General features: G+C 37.5%; 1 protein-coding gene across 1 annotated transcript in view; it reads right to left on the bottom strand.

Annotated features, from left to right (window-relative positions):
* The window catches only part of KIF6 (kinesin family member 6), a 406288-nt gene that overhangs the window by 305232 nt on the left and 81969 nt on the right, over positions 1-19087 (bottom strand). Inside the window, exon 5 of the mRNA XM_074332873.2 lies at positions 16100-16209. Within this exon, the coding sequence (XP_074188974.2) occupies positions 16100-16209 (110 nt within the window). The remainder of the gene's footprint in view (positions 1-16099; positions 16210-19087) is intronic.

The raw sequence follows: 19087 nt of genomic DNA, 5'->3' as shown, positions 1-19087 counted from the left end.
GACTACAAAAACCCTACAGCTACTGTCATACTAAATAGTGGAAAACCCGAAGCATTCCCACTAAGCATTCCCAAGTAGAAGGCAAGGACATGCCCTCTCACCACTGCTTTCTAACCTTGCATTTGCTAATGCAATAACACAAGAAAAGGAAATACAAGGTACATAAATTGGGAAGGAAGAAACAAAACTGTCTTTGTTCACAGATGCCATGATCATCTCTGTAGAAAATCCAAAAGAACTGGGGAAAAAAACAACTCCTGGAACTACTGATTATAGCAATACTGAAGAATACAACATTCATATACAAAAGTCAACTGCTTTCCTATGTACCAGCAATGACCAGGTGGCAATTGAAATAAAAAAATAAAATACGATTTACATTAGCACCCCAAATGTGAAATACTTAGGTATACAGCTAACAAAATAGGCTAAATTCTGTATGAAGAAAACTACAAAATTGATGAAAGACATCAAAGAACTAAATAAATGAAAAAATATTCCATGTTTGTGGATAGGAAGGTTCAATGTTGTCCAGTTGTCATTTCTTCCCAGATCTATATACCATGTTTCCCCGAAAATAAGACCTCGCCGGACCATCAGCTCTAATGTATCTTTTGGAGCAAAAATTAATATAAGACCCGGTCTTATTTTAATATAACATATGACTGGGTCTAATATAATAAATATAATATAATATAATGTAATATAATATAATATAAATGATAAATATAATATAATATAATAATACCAGGTCTTATATAATACCATATTTTCCGAAAATAAGACCTAGCTGGACAATCAGTGCTAATGCATCTTTTGGAGCAAAAATTAATATAAGACCCGGTCTTATTTTACTATAAGACTGGGTATAATATAATAACACAATATAAAATAACATAATATAATACCAAGTCTTATATTAATTTTTGATCCAAAAGACACATTAGAGCTGATGGTCTGGCTAGGTCTTATTTTCGGGGAAACACGGTATCTGTCTTGATATATAGATTCAGTGCAATCCCAGTCAAAATCCCAGCAACTTATTTTGTGGATATCAACAAAGTGGTTCTAGAGTTTACATGGAGAGGCAAAAGATGAAGAATAGCAAACACAATATTGAAGAAGAACAAAATTGGAGGACTGACTCTACCTGACTTCAAGACTTACACAGATCAATGGAACAGCATAGAGAGCCCAGAAATAGACCCACATAAATGTAGTCAGCTGAGCTTTCACAATGGAGCAAAGGCAATACAAGGAAGCAAAGACAGTCTCTTCAACAAATGGTGCTAAAATAACCGGACATCCCCATACAAATAGATGAATCTAGACACAGACCTCACACTTTTCACAAAAATGAACTCAAAATGGATCACAGACCTAAATGTAAAGTGCAAAACTATAAAAATCCTAGAGGATAACATAGGAGAAAACTTAGATGATCTTGAGTATGGTGATGCCTTTTTATTATCATATTTTTTTAAAATTTTATTTTATTAAATTTATTGGGGTGACAATTGTTAGTAAAATTACATAGATTTCAGGTGTACAATTCTGTATTACATCATCTATAAATCCCATTGTGTGTTGGTGATGCCTTTTTAGACACAACACCAAAGAAATGATCCACGAAATAAATAATTGATAAGCTAGATTTCATTAAAATTAAAAACTTTGGTTCAGGAAAAGATAATATTAAGAAAGTTAGGAAATAAGCCACAGACTGGGAGAAAACATTTGCAAAAAGACACGTCTGATAAAAGACTGTTATTCAAAGTATACAAAGAACTCTTAAAACTCAACAATAAGAAAACAATCCAATTAAGAAATAAGCAAAACATCTGAACAGACACCCTGCCAAAAAAGATATACAGATGGCAAATAAGCATATGAAAAGATGCTACACATCACATGTCATCAAAGATCTGCAAGTTAAAACAAGACACCACTACACACCTACTAAAATGGCCAAAAGCTGGAACACTGACAACCCCAAATGCTGGTGAGGTTGTGAAGCAACAGGAATTCTCTCCCATTCATTCATTGCTGGTGGGAAGTGAAAATGTGCAGCCACTTTGGAGGACAGTTTGGCTACTTCTTACAAAACTAAACATACTCTGACCATATTATCCAGCAATTGTGTTCCTCGGTATTTACCTAAAGGGAATGAAAACTGTTCGTACAAAAACCTGCACATGGATATTTATAGCAGCTTTATTCATAATTACCAAACTTGGAAGCAACCAAGATCTCCTTCAGCAGGTGAATGGGTAAATAAACTCAGTACATCCAGAGAATGGAACATTACTCAACACTAAAAAAAAAAAAAAAAAGAGCTACTAAGCCATGATAAAACATAGAGGAATCTTAAATGCATATTATAAGTGAGATAAGCCAGGTTGAAAAGGCTACCTACTGTATGATCCCAACTGTATGACATTCTGGAAAAGGCAAAACAATGGAGACAGTAAAACGATCAGCAGTTGCTAGGGGTGGAGGTAACGGGAAGGGATGCTAGGCAGAGCACAGAGGAATTTTAGAATACTCTGGATGATATTACCATGATCGATATATGCCGTGATACATTTGTCCAAACCCATAGAATGTATAAAACCAAGAATGAAACTTAATGTGAGAGCTATAGACTTTGTGTGATTTTGGCATCTTTTTTTTTTTTTTTTTAAGATTTTTGTCAGGTAAGGTTAAGTTGTTGTTTTTCTTTATTGGGGCGACAATTGTTAGTAAAGTTACATAGATTTCAGGTGTACAATTCTGTAATATATTATCTATATCTCACATTGTATATTCGCCACCCAGAGTTATCTAAAGTAGGTTCATTCTTGGTAACAAATGTATCATTCTGCTGAGTGATGTTGACAGTGGGGGAGGCTATGTACTTGTGAGGGCAGAAGGTTTTTCAGAAATCTCTGTATCTTCCTATAATTTTGTTGTGAACCTAAAACGGCTCTAAAAACATATGGATAAGATTTATTCCCTGTCTGAAAAGGAGCAAACTTGAAATGAGCAAGGGATTAAGTCATTTAATGTAGTGTATCCTACAAGACTCAAGGATGCCTGGTGTCGATGTGGAAACATCTTCATACTTTCAAGAAGCTTCTGCTTCTAACTGTGCTTATACTGTCATATGCTATGAAAACAGCCATCACCAAAAACACTCAAGACAGAGTACTGGAAGCTGTTGGCCGTTGCTATGGAAATGCAAAACCAAAATGAGAATTATCCATGATAGGCAAAGACAGAACCTTATTAGGTGCAGTTAATGTGTAGAAAACCAACACTTTCTACACCAAATGGTTATATTTATTTATTCATTGGTTTCTATTATTTAATTATTTCACTAAGATTTTATATACATATATATATACACACACATATATATGTATATGTATACATATGAAACATTGTTTCATTTTTATTCTTTTTTCCAAAATTTTATCCAAACATAAAATTTTGAATTGCTGGTAACTTGATAAGATCATCCTGTATTATATTAAACTAACCAAACTTTCCCCATCCCCAAACAGTAAAACAGTATCACTTTGCAACCACCAACATACAAATGGCTCCCAAATCTAATGTATACAACCATGGCTTATCGGACAGTTAACTATTGCCTATACAGTCACCATGATTTTCCAATAGTGAATAGTTTAGGCATTAAAAACTATTCTTGTTATCCTCTTGTTACACTTGAATCCTTTGCTAATTTCCAATTACATTCAGCCATATCACATTCCTTCCAGTGCTCCAAGAGCACAAATAAACTGTCATTTAATAAAATGTCTCGTTCGGCCTAATTCCATATAGTAATTATGGAGACATACACTAAACTTTAACTTCTTCAGAGCTACCAACTTTTTTTTTCCAAACAAAATATTTTCCCTCCCATTTTCACTAATACTTGCTTTTTTATTCACATTTTATAATTCTAGTACCACAAATTATGTAGTCAAGTTTTCCACATTTGGGGAAATCATAGAAATAGATCTAGAGGCAATGGATTTGTAATTCTGGAAAACCATAGCATTTCTTCTGCCAGGTAAATAGCTTTATATACCTCTAAGTTTATGCTATTGCATTTTATAAGTTTTGAGTTTATTTACTATTATTTATTTTTTGATTTGACATAATGTTTATTAGTTTTCCAACTATAAAAATAATATGTGCTTCTTGTGAAAAAGTTTGAAATTTTTTAAAATTAGAATTTATTTTTTTTAAAAGAACAGTCCCATCACAAACACAATGATATGTCAATATATTTCTTTTTCTTTTTTCCTTAAGGTAATTTTCCTTAAGGTAATTTTCTTATACATATTTGTAGATCTGTGGTAAAACTATAAATGCATTCATGTTATTATAGTATCATTAATATATAACATTATATATTAATGATAATACATTTTCTTCTACTATTTCAGGATACAGGTACAGGAAAGGAAATGAAGGATCTACATGGGTTTTTCCCCTAAATAACTGTGTGGCTCACAGTGCAGGTTGCCTGTATGCCATCTGTCCTTCCCTGTTACACTCTCATTTTGCTCAGGGAATTACTTTAACATATTAGACTTCCCAGACTCCCTTGCAACTAGGGCTGGCCATGTGATATAATTCTGGTCAGTGATAAGTACCAACCAACACGTGTCTTTTTCTTTCCTCGTTTTCCTTCTGGGAATGTGGATGTGATAGTGAAGGTAGGACAGACATTTTGCATATAAAGCCACCTTCCAAGAATGGCCAAGCAGAACCGTAAGAGCCCAGATGGCATCCTGGAGCTTCCACAGCAGGCCTGGCTCCAACCTCCAGAATCCTACCGTGTGTGTAGGGCAGTAGGTGGGAAACGGACTGACTAGTTGGTTAAGCTGCTGTAAGTTGGGCTGCTGTTACACGCGGCTGTTAGTTAATTCACTAACAAAAAATGTTCAATACCATTGACTGAAAACTCTACCCTCTAAATGAGATTATAACATGGCATAAGATCTGATTCTGGTCTATCTAGTCTTCCTTCTTCATCCGTCTAGTTTTGAAGAGGTATAACACAATTTCATAATTAGAGTTTTTACTTAATTTAAATATATGGTATCACCAGTCCTCCCTCAGTTCTCTATCTTTCAAACATTTTTTTGCTCTTCTTGGCCGTTTATCCTTTCAGATAAACACTGGAATCATATCAATGCTTTTGTAAGTCTTTAAGATTTCGCTGGGAACTTCATTAAACCTCTGCATTAACATGGGAAGAACTGACCCCATCAAGGCACTCACACTTGTCATTCAGAACCAGATTAACAGCTTTCCATTTATCTTCAAGTCTCTTTTATTTGTTACCAAAAAAAGTACTACTGTCTTCACAAAGTCCCTGAACGTTTCCTCAGTATTTCACCTTATTTTGCTGTTGTAAAAGACATCTACTTTGCCATTATTTCTTCTAACTGGGTTATTCCTAGGGCTTGCATTTAGATGGAGGTAGATATGTACTGAAAAATAACAGGTGGTCGGCCAGACTGAATGGCATCCGTCTGATCTCTGTTTCATAATAACTAACTTGTATTTTGTAAAATGTCTCCAACTATGCCAGGACTCAGTCTGAAAACACAAGGTCAATTATAATTGGCTAAACAATGCATAGACTAACTGCTATGGAGGTTTCAGAGCAGGGAGATTAATACGCTACCCGTGACCCTTATCACCTGCTCCACTTGACATCTAATGGAACTTTCCCCCCTCACCCACCTAGATTTCATTCTAAAGGCTCTTCCCTATATGGCCTCTCTCTAGCTGGCTCAGGACTGCTCCCTCATTGGCAGCAGAGCCAGCTCTTAGCTCAGTCAGAACTTTGGCCTTGGCATAGGCCAGTCAAATCAAGAAATCATTGAGGGTCATGGGAGCAGAAGTTGGTGTGAAAGTACCGGAGTGGGCTCCGCTCATGAGATTACTGCAGCTCTAAATCATTTGTATGCCTTTTTGTGCTTGTACATACATTATTAGCTGGGCAGTTGAGAATAGTTGTATTTTGCAGAAGTTTCTTGAGGTGTTTCACATGCATGTTACATTTTACAACTAAATGGTAAGTTGATTAAAGATAGAATACTGTTTAAACTCTTTATAATGTCCCCCAAAGAGCTGAGATTCTTGCAATATAATAGTAAATGCTTCGTACATATGATGTTGATGCTCCTAGAAGGTTGTAATAATTATTTTTCCTCTACTAGTTGAGCTGTAATAGTTAGATGTACTTCCAAACTCTGTGTATTCTCCTAAAGGACAGAATAAAGTGACCAAGCAAACCTAAATTATTCAAAACTCTTAGGTAATCCTACGATTTTGCTTCATATACTCAAAATTGAGAACAGATTGCAAAAATGATGTAGTATCAGAATAAGGCAAATAATTTGTGAGGCACTTATGAAGACTAACTAGACAATAAGTCAAATCCATACCAATACATAATGTTAAAAGTTCATTTCACCTCTTAATCTAAGGAAAATAAATTGCATGCATTTGCTTGTTTACAAAGCATGAGGAAAATGGAATTGTGACTAAGGTGACAATGTTTCTCCTGTCATTAATTAATCTTATGTGACTAAAAACCCTGTATATCACAGATATAATTTTATATTCCAGAGGTATGAGTGAAAATACTGTAGCTGTTTCTTCCCATTCTTCTACATATCACATATTAGGCATTGTTGGTGAAAGCTAACACCTGTTTTGGACTGAATGTTTATGTCCCCCCAAAACTCCTAGGTTGAAGCCCTAACCCCCAATGGTATTTGGAGGTAGGACCTTTGGAAGATAATTAGGTTAAGCTGAGGTCATGAGGGTGGGGCCCCCATGACGGGATTAGTGTCCTTACAAGAAGAGAAAGAGAGACCAGAGCTCTTTCTCTCAGAGATGGAGGATACAGCAAGAAGGTTGCCATCTGCAAGCCAGGAAGAGAGCTGTCACCAGGAACCAAACCTGCTAGCACCTTGATGTTGGACTTCCCAGAACTGTGAGAAATAAGCGTCTGTTGTTTAAGCTACCCAGTCTATGGCATTTTGTTGTGGTAGCCAAGCTAACTAAGACAACCTTCTATCTAAGACATTTCTGATATTGAGTGATTTCTTTCCATTGACCATTCAGAGTAGTGGATGTTGGCTCCTGTCTTACTATTTATTACTCTAGTGGGACAGGCTTTGGGTAGAAGTGTGTCATTTTTAGGCTGGAAAGGCTCTCTATTGCCTTTGCCATGGTCATTGGAACATAATCTCTGGCCAATCCATGGTGGACATGGAGTGTGCCTTACCATCACTGGTCACTTGCTCAGGTGATCTTGTAGGACAGCACTCCCAGCTTTTAAAGAAGTGGCCTCTCAGTTGTGTCAGTAATTGACTCAGTTGAAGGAAAGACTGGAGTTAGTTTTATCTTTGAGATCTATGTTTACGGGCCCAGGAATCTCTTCCAATGCTCAGTGGGGCCAGAAATGTTGGGGTCAGACAAATAACACAAATGAAAAGTGTAACGCAATAGGTAGGAATAAGAACTAAAGGATGTGTCCTTCAGCTAAAGGAATTAATTTCAAAAATGTTAATCATAAAATGTATAGGAGCAACAAAGCAGGTTTGGGGCTGGTGCAAGAAAGGTCCGGAGCATAAGTGGAAAGACTGGCTTTCCAATGCACCATTTCATGAGACTAGAGGAAAGCAGGTGAGTGGGAATGGGGTGGGAGGCAGGAAGCTGAAGGAATTCATATTTCAAGCTTCCACATTCTCTCTGAGGTAAGGATACAATTGGCTTCGAAGAGAATTGGGGCAGGTAGTACTTGACTAAAGAGCCAGACATCTGATATAATTACTTTGAGAAATGGGGAGAAAAGGACTGGGCACATGAAGACATTGCTTAGCAGGCTAAGGGCCCAGCTGAGGTTGGAAACTAATATGTCAGAGTGTTTCTCTAGCAAGCTCTGAACTCCCAGGTTGAAATCAGTGTCCTTCCCGTGCCCTTAGAGAACCCAGAGCTTCTTATCACTTACTGTGTAAGATTAAAATGATCAGTTTACGAGTCTGTTCTGTTAGACAAGAGCCCTTGGAGGTCAGGAACGGGTACTCTCAGGGCCTTGCAGAGTGGCTGAGACACAGCAGAGAGAGCTGAAACGAACTCCAAGCTTCGGCTCACACAGGAGGCTCCAGAGGCCTGAAGAAGCCCAGAAAACCATGATCTGCTCACAGCTCAGATGGAATGCCAGGATACAATACAGACGTCCCTGAGAAGTGCACCAGCACTCCCAGCTCTGGTGTTTGATGGACTGAGGTTGATATTCTGGTCTATCTTTTAGCAGACATGGAATCTTGGGGAAATATCACACAATCAATGTGAGCCTCAGTTGAGTCGTGTATAAAACATGGAGGATGATACCTACTTCCTTAAACAAGATAGGGTATGTGAGCTCCCTAGCAAAAGGACTAGCACGCAACAGGTGCCCATCTTCCTGGAGAGATATTCCTGGTGTCTCTAAAAAGAACTTTCCCTGAGTGAATGAGGAGAGGGATTAAGACAAAACACCTGCAATAGGATCACGGGGGAAGCTTATTCAAACACATTTGAATTTTCTGGAGGTCAAGGCCAAGAATCTACATTTTAACAACCATCCCAGGAGATTCTTATACATAGTTCAATTTTAAGCAACTGGATTATGATGTTTTCCAATTTTGCCCCTCCTTTTTACACCACGGCTCTAATACCTTTGCGGGGTCTCTCTTACTCCCATCTATTTCATTCCAGGCCTACACACTGCTGACTGGTTTTTCTTCCTAAAAAGGAGTTGCAATCCTACTATGTCCTTAAATAAATATTCAAGGGCTACACCTTGCTGGCCAAATCCTTGCATTCATGTCTTTCCAGTCTGAATGTTCTTATCTACACTCCCTTATGACACTTTTCAACTTTCCTACCCTTGTTTCCACATCAATGCCACATTCCACTGCCCCAACCCTGCTCCTCCCCTCAGGGGTGATTTCATGTGTCATCCTCTCTATGAATCTCTTCCTGATCTCGTGACCTGATGTGATTTCATTCTCCTTTAAGCACTTGCCATTCTTTGTGCCTCTCTTGTGATGTTTTTTCATATTCCACCTTATGCTATTTTGTACTAGTTTTACCCACTCTGTGAGTTCCAGGAAAGCACGGACTATATTCATAAACTCAGTGCCTAGCACAGTGTGAGAAACAGAGTTGGATCTCAATAAATGTTTATTGACTGAATGATTCCACATGACTAGTGTAAGCCATGAGGGCAGAGGCTGTGCATTAATCTTTCTTTCTTTTCTTTTTTTTTTTTTTTTGTGTGTGTAACTCCTGCAGCACTCAGCAGTGTTTTGTATCTCATAAGTATTAAAAATGCTGTGAATTAAAATTAACATCTGTCAACTTTATTCCCCCTTTAATGACAAATCATTTAAAAAACACAACTAAGATTTCAATACTAGATGCTGAAGTTTACTGACTTTTTTTTAACAATAATAACCATGACGATCTTTGGAACCTTAAATGGAATATGTTTCCTTATTTAGGAATACTAAAATTACATTAAAGTCACTATTTTCCCTATGGTTGAGATCAGCAGTTATACTGTTTTACTTCATGAGACACACTTAGAGTCCAACTGTATTCTTTTTATAGCATATGATATAAGGAGCTTTCAAAAATAGAAGTTCTGTTTTCATTTAAATGACTAAATACAGAATAGATGTAATACACATATGTGTATATATACATATATACATCTATCTAAATATACAGCCAATTACTTTTTTTTCTAATTAGTTTCAGGTGCACAAGACAAAGTAATACTTAGATGTTTATCATTTATATCCCTCACACTGTGTGAACCCCCCTCCCCCACCCACTATCCCTCTGACATCGCACAGAGCCATTACATTTCCACTGTCTCTATTCCTAATGTTGTACTCCGCTTCTCATACGTATATACATACATACACACACACACACACACACACACACACATATATATATATATAAAATTATAGTTGGCATTCATTATTGTTCAGCTTCAGCTTCAGGTGTACAGTGCAGTGATCAGGCATCTACATCATCCCTGAGATGGTCTCCCAAATGGGACAAGTGTCCATCGGATACCCTACAAAATCTTTACAACATTATTGATTACATTCCCCAAATTAATTTTCAAAACCCCGTGGCAATCTTGTGGTTACCGACTATTTTCTAATCCCCTCACCTTCCCCCTTATCCCCACCCTCCTACCCATCTAGCAACCCTCAGTTTTTCCTCTATGTCTCCAAAACTGTTTCTGATTAGTTCATTCACTTATTCTTTTCTTTAGATTCCGCATATAAGTGAGATCATATGGTATTTGTCTTTCTCTGTCTGACTTATTTCACTTAGCATAATGTTCTCTAGGTCCATCCATGTTGTTGCAAATGGTAAGATTTCTTTCTTTTTTATGGCTGCGTAATACTCCATTCTATAAATGTACCAATGTTTCTTAATCCAGTCATCTACAGATCGGCATTTTGGTTGTTTCCATGTCTTGGCTACTGTGTATAGTGCTGCAATAAACATAGGAGTGCATAAAGATTTTTGAATTGGAGTTTTCAGCCAATTACTTTTAATTAAGCTTTTTACTTTGTGATAATTATCAGTTCACTTGCAGCTGTGAGAAATAATGCAGAGAGATCCCATGTGCCCCATCCCAGTTCTTCCCAAGGGGAACATCTTGTAAAACTGCATTAAAATATCACAACCAGGACATTGGTATTGATACGATCTATTGCTCTATTCCGATGTCCCAGTTTTGCTTGTAGTCACGTGTATGTGCACGGGTGGTTAGTACTATGTAATATAGTCACACAGTGGGTACTTCTGTGTATCTACAGCCACCGTCACGATACAGAATCATCCGTCACCCCAAGGATCCCTCGTTGGCCTGTATAACCAACCATTCCCATGTCCCTCCCTAACTTCTTAAACCACTAATGTTATCTATTTCTAGAATTTTGCCATTGAAAGAATACTACATAAATGAAATCACACAGCATATAACCTTTTAAGATTGGCTTTTTTTCACTTAGCATAATTCCTTGGAAATTCATCCAAGTTGTTAAGTGTATCAATAATTCATTCCTTTTGGTTACTGTTTTATTAATTAAAGGTCCATAGTTTACATTGGGTTCACTCTCTGTATTGTAAATTCTCATAGATAGAGAACAGATTGGTAGTTGCCCGAGGTGGGGGTGGGAGGAATGGGTGAACTATTGTTTTTTTTTTTAATTTAAATAAGTTGAAAAAAACAACAACACCAAGGTTTCTTAGAGAAAGGCTGATTCCATGTGGGGGCAACAAAAATATAGGTCAGTCTAGGACATCTGTGCCAGAAAGCAAACACATTTTCCAAGACTAATAGGATTTTATGACAAGGAAATAGAGGGTACCACTGGCCTTTTTTTTTTTTTTTTCCAATGACTGATAGATTTGCTAGGAAAACAAAAACTATCGGTTTTGACAAATGCATAAAGTTTTGTATCCATCATTACAGTATCATATAGAATAGTTTCACTGCCCCAAAATATCCCCTGTGTTTCACCTATTCATCCCTCTACACCTTCCCTCCTCAACTACTGGCAACCACTGACTTTTTGCTGTTATTTATAATTCTAATGTTAAGTTTTCAACTCATTAGGTTAAATACCTAGGAACATGATTGCTAGATCATATGGTAAGACTATGTTTGGTTTGTAAGAACCTAGAAATTGTCTTCCAAAGTGGCTGTAGCATTTTGTACTCTGAACAGCAATGAATGAAAGTCCTTGTTCTACATTTCTGCTGGCATTGGATTTGCCAGTGTTTTGGATTCTAGTCATTCTAATAGGTGTGTTGTGGTATATTTTCGTTTTAATGAGCAACTCCCTAATGACAGATGATGTTGATGATCTTTTTATATGCTTATTTGTCACCTGTATATCTTCTTTGTTGAGGTGTCTGTTTGATCTTTTGCTCATTTCTTAATTGGGTTGTTGTCTTATTGTTAAGTTTTACAATTTCTTCGTATATTTTGCATACAAGTCCTTCATTAGATACTCGCTTGGTAAATATTTTCTCTCAGTCTCTGGCTTGTTGTTTTCATTCTCTTAACAGAGTTTTTTGCAAGGCAGAAGTTTTTACTTTTAATGAAGTTCAACTTATCTATTTTTTCTTTCATATATCATACTTTTGGTATTGTATCTCAAAACTCATAACCAAATGAGTAGCAACATTTGCAAGAAGCAATTGACGTTAGTCTGGTACCCCGACATCATAGATAGAAAGTTCTTAGGACATCTATAGGCAAATGCTACTGCAACTGACAGAGAGGTAGAACTTATTAGAATGTAAGAGGAAAAGAAACAGAACAGGTGAAATGCATGTGACAAGAGCATCCAGCAGGGATTTGCGGGGAGCTCTGTCACTCAGTGGCAAGGATGGCAGTTATTGTGCAATATGAAAATGACCTTGAATTTGATTTTACATGGTTAAGCCAAGTATAATAATATGGAAGGGATTATATGTGTATATTACCATTGTCCTTCAAATGGATGACTGCAAGAGGGAACCAAGGTCAACAGACATTTTGCCTTCTATTTTTAGATGGTATTCAGAGTGTTTGGGACATTCATGACACAACAATGAAACCAATCAACCAGACAGATAAGACTTCAGAGTTAGAGCTTGTTCCAGTTCAAGAGTGTGAAATCAGAATCAGAGGGCCTAGTGTCAGTCCGAACCTGGTACAGCAAAACTCACATTCCATGATAAAGAATTACTGTATAATCTTAGCGAAAGGCAAACCCTCTAAGATCCCCAGAAAACTGACAGACTCAATACCAGTCAAATCACATTATCCCCACACCAAAATACTATGCAATTCTTGAGTTTTTCTGGACTTTTAATTAGACTATTGAATATATTTGAAGTCAATAGGTCTGGGATACGGGAATCTTCTTTCTTAATGACTTTTATTTTAGTGCGATTTTTGTCATGTAACTACAATCCAAAATGTAAGAATAAGAACATCTTCCAGACCGTGTGTGTGTGTGTGTGTGTTCATTGAAAACACCTGTCTTCTAACTGGGGTCACTTCTGACTTGAGTCAGTGAGCTCCTTCTCCAACAGGAAGACAAGGCAGCTAGAGAAAGAGCAGGAGTTTAAGTTAGAAAACTAGCCCCATCTATAGAGACGATCTGACCAACGTTAAGGGGCGGGGGGACTAGGGGGAAGGTGGGGGGATTAGAAAGCAGTCAGTAACCACAAGATGGCCACGGGGAAATGAAAGTCAATTTGGGGAATGTAATCAATAATGTTGTAAAGATTTTGTAGGGTATTCGATGGACACTTGTCCCATTTGGGAGACCATCTCAGGGAAGATGTAGATGCCTGACCACTGCACTGTACACATGAAGCTGAAGCTGAACAATAATGAACGTCAACTACAATTATATATATATATATGGTTACAAGAAGCAAAGTACAGCATTAGGAATAGAGACAGTGGAAATGTAATGGCTGTGTGCGATGTCAGAGGGATAGTGGATGCGGGGAGGGGGGTTATCACTGTGTGAGGGATATAAATGATAAATGTCTAACTATTACATTGTTTTGTGCACCTGAAACTAATAAAAAAAAAAGAAAAAAAAGGAACCATTACTAAATGCTGGCATGCTGGGGAACGCAAAGGCATAAAGTGAATTAAGGTATTGTCCTTGCTCTTAAGAAGAGACTTCAGGCTCTTTTCTAAGAGGACAATAGAAAATACCTAAAACATTTCTAATTTGTTTTGAAGGGGAGAAGAGCCACCAAATAAGTCCTATCCTGTGAGGTCACCAATCTTTGAACTCTAGACATCGGAGGTTGGAAGGTTATTACATGTTATATAATCCAGTGCCCACATTTTACAGACAAAGGGAAACCCAGGAAAGTAAAAGAAGTTATCTAACATTGCAGGGTTGGGACTAGACCCAAATTTCCTGACTTCTAACCAAGTGCTCTTTCGTCTGCATTTCACTACCTCTCTTAGAGTTCAATGGACTTTTCTCATTCCTTGTTCTTCCCTGAAACAAGGAAGGGACACATAGTTAGGCTGCGCCAAATGATGTCAGCTAGACTCAGATTCATAGACCTTATGCTGGTTTCCCATTATACTCTCATCTTTGAAAAGTCGACTTCATAGTTTTCCTTCCACAGATAGTTTAAAAAAATATTAAGGACTTCCTTTGGCCTAGGTAGTAGAGAGACTGCCAACTCAAATAAGGCATACTTCCTACTTCTGAGGAATTTATTGTAAATGTAAACACCTAGCACAGCGTTCTCAGACAGCAACGTTGTACGTGTGAAACTTACCACCACCCAGTCCAATTTTCTCATGGAGATCTCCGTTTCACGTCAACCACGCCTTAATTCTCTATGACCCATAGTAAAATCTTGAAGCTATTTCTGCTGCTTTGTCATGAAAGTGAGAGTTTCAGATTTTTTAATCCTTGCGCTACCATTAGTCGATCAGTTGTGAAACCCTGGGCAAGTCATACCTTCTGGGCTTACTCTTCTCAATCAGTAAAATGAGGAAAGCACCGATTTACTATGATTCGCCTTCTTTACAAATAAAATCAACTCAAGGTACTGAGCTTAATCAATTTCGTCCTTATTTATTTATTTATTTTTGCGTCTCTCTCAGATTTATCCCTCCTTCATGTTCTTCATAACCGAGCCCCTTCATTTCTGGATTATTGTTAAGCAGGCTTCGAGTTCTTCAGTGTAGATGGGACTTGTTAATGGCAACTTTAAGCAAGATTTCGCCTCAAGCTACACAGGTCCAAATGGAGCTAGAAAACTAGTTAAGACACCTGTCGGAATGGAGATCAATTTCACAACAAAGCCTGTTGTGTAAGTCCCTCAAAAGCTGCCTTCTATTGGCCTCTCGGCTTTTACTTCACATGGCTCCTCAGCACCGGACTTTCCGCCCACACCTTCATGTCTTTAATGTTGGTTCCTAGCCTTCCTGAGGAAAGTTTTACTTTTATGAATGTAATTCCAACAGTTTCTTTAAGGCCAAGTTCTTCTACAAAGTCAGTACGTTTTCTTTTCTCTTAACTGTTATACAAATACTTAGAGTATCAATAATAATCCCCTTTCCTAACTTCCTCTAATGAATATTGTAAGTATAAAAGAGATGATATGTAAAAACATTCATTCAACATTCCTAGAAGAATGCATATAAAGGTGGTGTAAAGAATATAACTTATTTTCTTTATTATTTCTCCTTATTTCCTTTACAAAGTAAACAATTGGTTGTTGTTCTTTTTGGTGGAGGATTGATATATACTTTTAATAGTTTTAGAATATTTAGTAAGTAGAGTATTAAAATGTTTTCTTGGGTCTAGCATCTTCTGATATATGAAGATGTCTGGACAAAGTATATGAATTGCTACCAATTAACATATGACTAATTCAGGCAGACATTCAAACAAGCAGTGAGTAATGTTATATAAATGCTGGCAGGGTAACTTATTCCATTATTAGATAACTCTGAAGACTATTTATAGTTCGGTCACAAAACAATCAGGGCCAATCTTGACCAAATGATTGTCACTGTTAGTCTTAATAATAGCAGGGAAGGATTTGGGGGAAAAACCTAAAGTTTTATTTTCCCTCTTTCAGATTCTCTTATTGCTGCTGAGCCCTAATTTGAATACCTTCTTCAGAGAAAGGCCACAATTAGAGGAGTAAAAGGGTTTCATGTGGCAAGAATAAAGTAGTACTGTCATATCCCATCAGTGCTCTCAGCACCCAATCTCCAAGAACATTCTCTGCACTGTCTTGTACCAACTCCAAAAGAGATTTCCCCAAGAAACAAGTTTTAAGCAATTTCAGTTTCTATCACTACTGAACAGATATCCATTATATTACGAAAAGATTCTGTTAACCAGCATTTGTTAATTACAATGGAGACCAGAAACATGCAAAGTTTCAAAGAAAACAATTGAAGGGAACATCTGAAAGCAATTTTCCCCCCATTCTTTGTTGTTTCGCTACTCACGGCAAATCTTCCAAACTGGACGCTTCATGCCTTGGATCCAACAGATCATAACCACATTCATTGTAGATTTCCAAGTAGGAAATGTGCGTTGTGTATATTTTGCTGGTGTCCTGATTGGAAAAGGGGAAAGACATTATTTAATGGCTATAAATAACGATTCAGTTTAGAGGAAGATGAGCACACTTATCCCGGTAGTTTCCTCACAATTTCTCTCCTTTTCTCTTTCACTTTGTATGGTTTACATTTTCAGTTCGTGACACTTTCAAGTTGCCAGTAACCATATGCATGAAGCTTTTTTTTTTCAATAACTAATACCCATGATTACAAGCAATGTTAGTCTGTTATTCTGTATTGGTTCCATGTTATACATAAAAGTCAATATACACGTACAATGAGCTGACTTGGTTGCAGAACTGTGTAACACTATGTTTCACTTTCAGACAAAAAAAAAAAGTTACTGAGAAAACCTTACATTCTATGAAGAGTCTATTCATTAAAAAAAAAGCACCAAACAAACATGAAAGTGTTACTTTGGTTTAAAAACTTCAGTAGCAAAGAGTTTCCATCTTTGATCATAATTCTTTTTTAGCTTTTTAATATTCAAATTTTCTAATGATACAAACAGATGACAGACAATAACTACATAATGGAAAGTGAATTCCAGGGGACAGACATAGTTTAGATCAACTGGGTAACTGTAAGAATGGACATGACCAGTTCCTGGCCTATACCAGGATAAAGACTTGTTGGGTATTTATCCTGGCCCAAGTGGCAATTCAGGGATATTTAGCTACTGAGTAGAGAGAGGTATTTTCTATGGCTCACTGCCAAAAAGCAGTGACACAGGCATCGATGAAATTAGGATAAAAGTCAAGGGGACTGGTCCCAGTTTCAGTTCTGAGAAACGACAGAAAGGACCCATCCCAACTGGGGTGGAATAAAACAGGGAATTTTTTCAGCTCTTGAGAAAATTCCAAATTCAATTTTCAATACAAAATATCGACAGCACCTTCTTCTTGTTCCTCCCAAAATATAAATGCTTTCACTTCTGTACATATCATCCTGCTTCTCATAAGAGAAGAATGTATTTGTGTCTGTGGCAAGAAGGTTGGTAGGTTGTCAGAGTGGATAGTCAGAGAGGATTTGCTTAAGACGACCTCCTGATTGATTTTCATCCATATCCAAGACAATCCACTTAACAGGTGTTATTCAAGGAGAGAGAGAGAACCAAGTCACAGAGACAGGGGAGAAAACAGCGGCCTGAGACTCCAAAGCTAGAATTCTAGTCCTACTAGCTAGGGGCCCCTACCATGCCAGGCCTCAGTTTGCACCCCCAATATAGTGAGGAAGCTGGAAAATGAATTCCTACGTGTTCTTCAGTTTACAACTAATATGATTCTCTGTTCCTGAAATGCCTCAAACTATCCAAATAGAGATACCACCCTTTCATTGAAACAATGAACAACTAATGCAACTGGGAGCCAGCATACAACTATAGTGAAACGCTTAAGCTTCAGCTGAAATTTCATGTTCGGTGTCTGTGAAGGTGACAGCATGGACTGAACCTCTACAAATAAAATTTCTCCCAACTAAATGCTGGGAACCTTACTGATGTGGGTGCCTCTGGCTGCTAACCTGCACGTGACCCATCAGTTACATTAGTCTCCTGGTTTAGTAAAGGCACCATTTCAACACAATCCTTTGGGTGGAAGTTTGGCTCAGTACAGGTATCAAAGAGTATAAACACTAGGCAGACTCTGTGTGGCCTTTAGTCTCGTCCAGTGTTTCCTAAACTATTCCTGCAAAAACTCATGGAAAAAAATGTTCCATGGTTAACACGTGTATACTGCTCCTCTCTGGAAGATTCTCAGAGCACATTAAGACGATGGCAAACAGGATCCTGAGATCCTGTTTAAAACAACATATTTCTAAAACTTATCTGAACATACCTGAAATACTCCATAGGTTACAGGTTGAGGTTTTAGCACACAGCTCTGAGCTCATCTTAGCGTAAGAGAAAAAACTGGGTTTGAATACTGGATCTGCCATTTGCACCCTTATCCTCAGTTGTTTAACCATAAGAATGAGGATAATAACCCTTATCTTGCAGAGCTGTTGTGCAAGAGAAATAGGGTTCTGTATTTAAAAAAATCCTACCAAAAATGTGTGGCCTGTAATAGGCACCAATAAATTGTTGCTGTTGCTGCTGTTTATCATTGCTGTTGTTTTTATTATTTCTAAAAGCCTTCAGATGGAGAATTCAGTATGTGAACATGAAAAGAAAAGAAAAGCAACATGAACAGCTAACGTGGATGTCCAACTGCAGTGGAGAAACTCTCTTCTTCCAGAAATTAGAAGAGATCATAAAAAGTCAGGAAAATGTCAGGCCCGCTGCCCTGAGATGAGTGGGACGAGGCCTTGGGCTCCTCTGGCTTCTGCATTTTCTGGGCTTTTATTGGAACACATACTTAAAATTCACCGAGCTATGTGGCCAGCTACCTTTCCTTATTACCCTTAGTGTTTAGACTTGCCAGACTGTAATGTAACACACATGTTTGCTGCAGACAGACTTTTCTCCTGCCCCAAAACAAGTTTGAACTTCACAATACTAAAAAATAATGAGCAGTGATTTCTAAAATAGATGGACTCAATTTTTCTTCTTTTAAAATCATTGAAAACATGCTCCTACCACACTCACAGGCACTTAAGGACCCAGTAATATACTGGCCCTTAGTTTATCTTGAAACAAATACTTTGCATAAGTCAAATGTTTCCTTTAAGAATTCTAGAGAGCTCCACGTGGCCCTCTAAAGCAATCAGCCGGGGACATCTGAGTACCTGTCTGCATTTTTCAGCTGTGCAATGTGGACAAACTTTATCATGCACTTTAAGCTGCTACTGATTGGTCTTGCCACAGTTCAGTTTGATTATAATGAATGCATTGTGACCCATGGTGGAAATTTACAAAGTTGTCCTGCCTGTAAATTG

Source organism: Rhinolophus sinicus, chromosome 2 (genome assembly GCF_057876585.1).
Source record: "Rhinolophus sinicus isolate RSI-liver-muscle chromosome 2, RSI-T2T, whole genome shotgun sequence".
Lineage (NCBI taxonomy): Eukaryota > Metazoa > Chordata > Mammalia > Chiroptera > Rhinolophidae > Rhinolophus > Rhinolophus sinicus.
The sequence above is the reverse complement of the archived record's forward strand: the minus strand, read 5'-3'. Positions and strand labels throughout refer to the sequence as shown.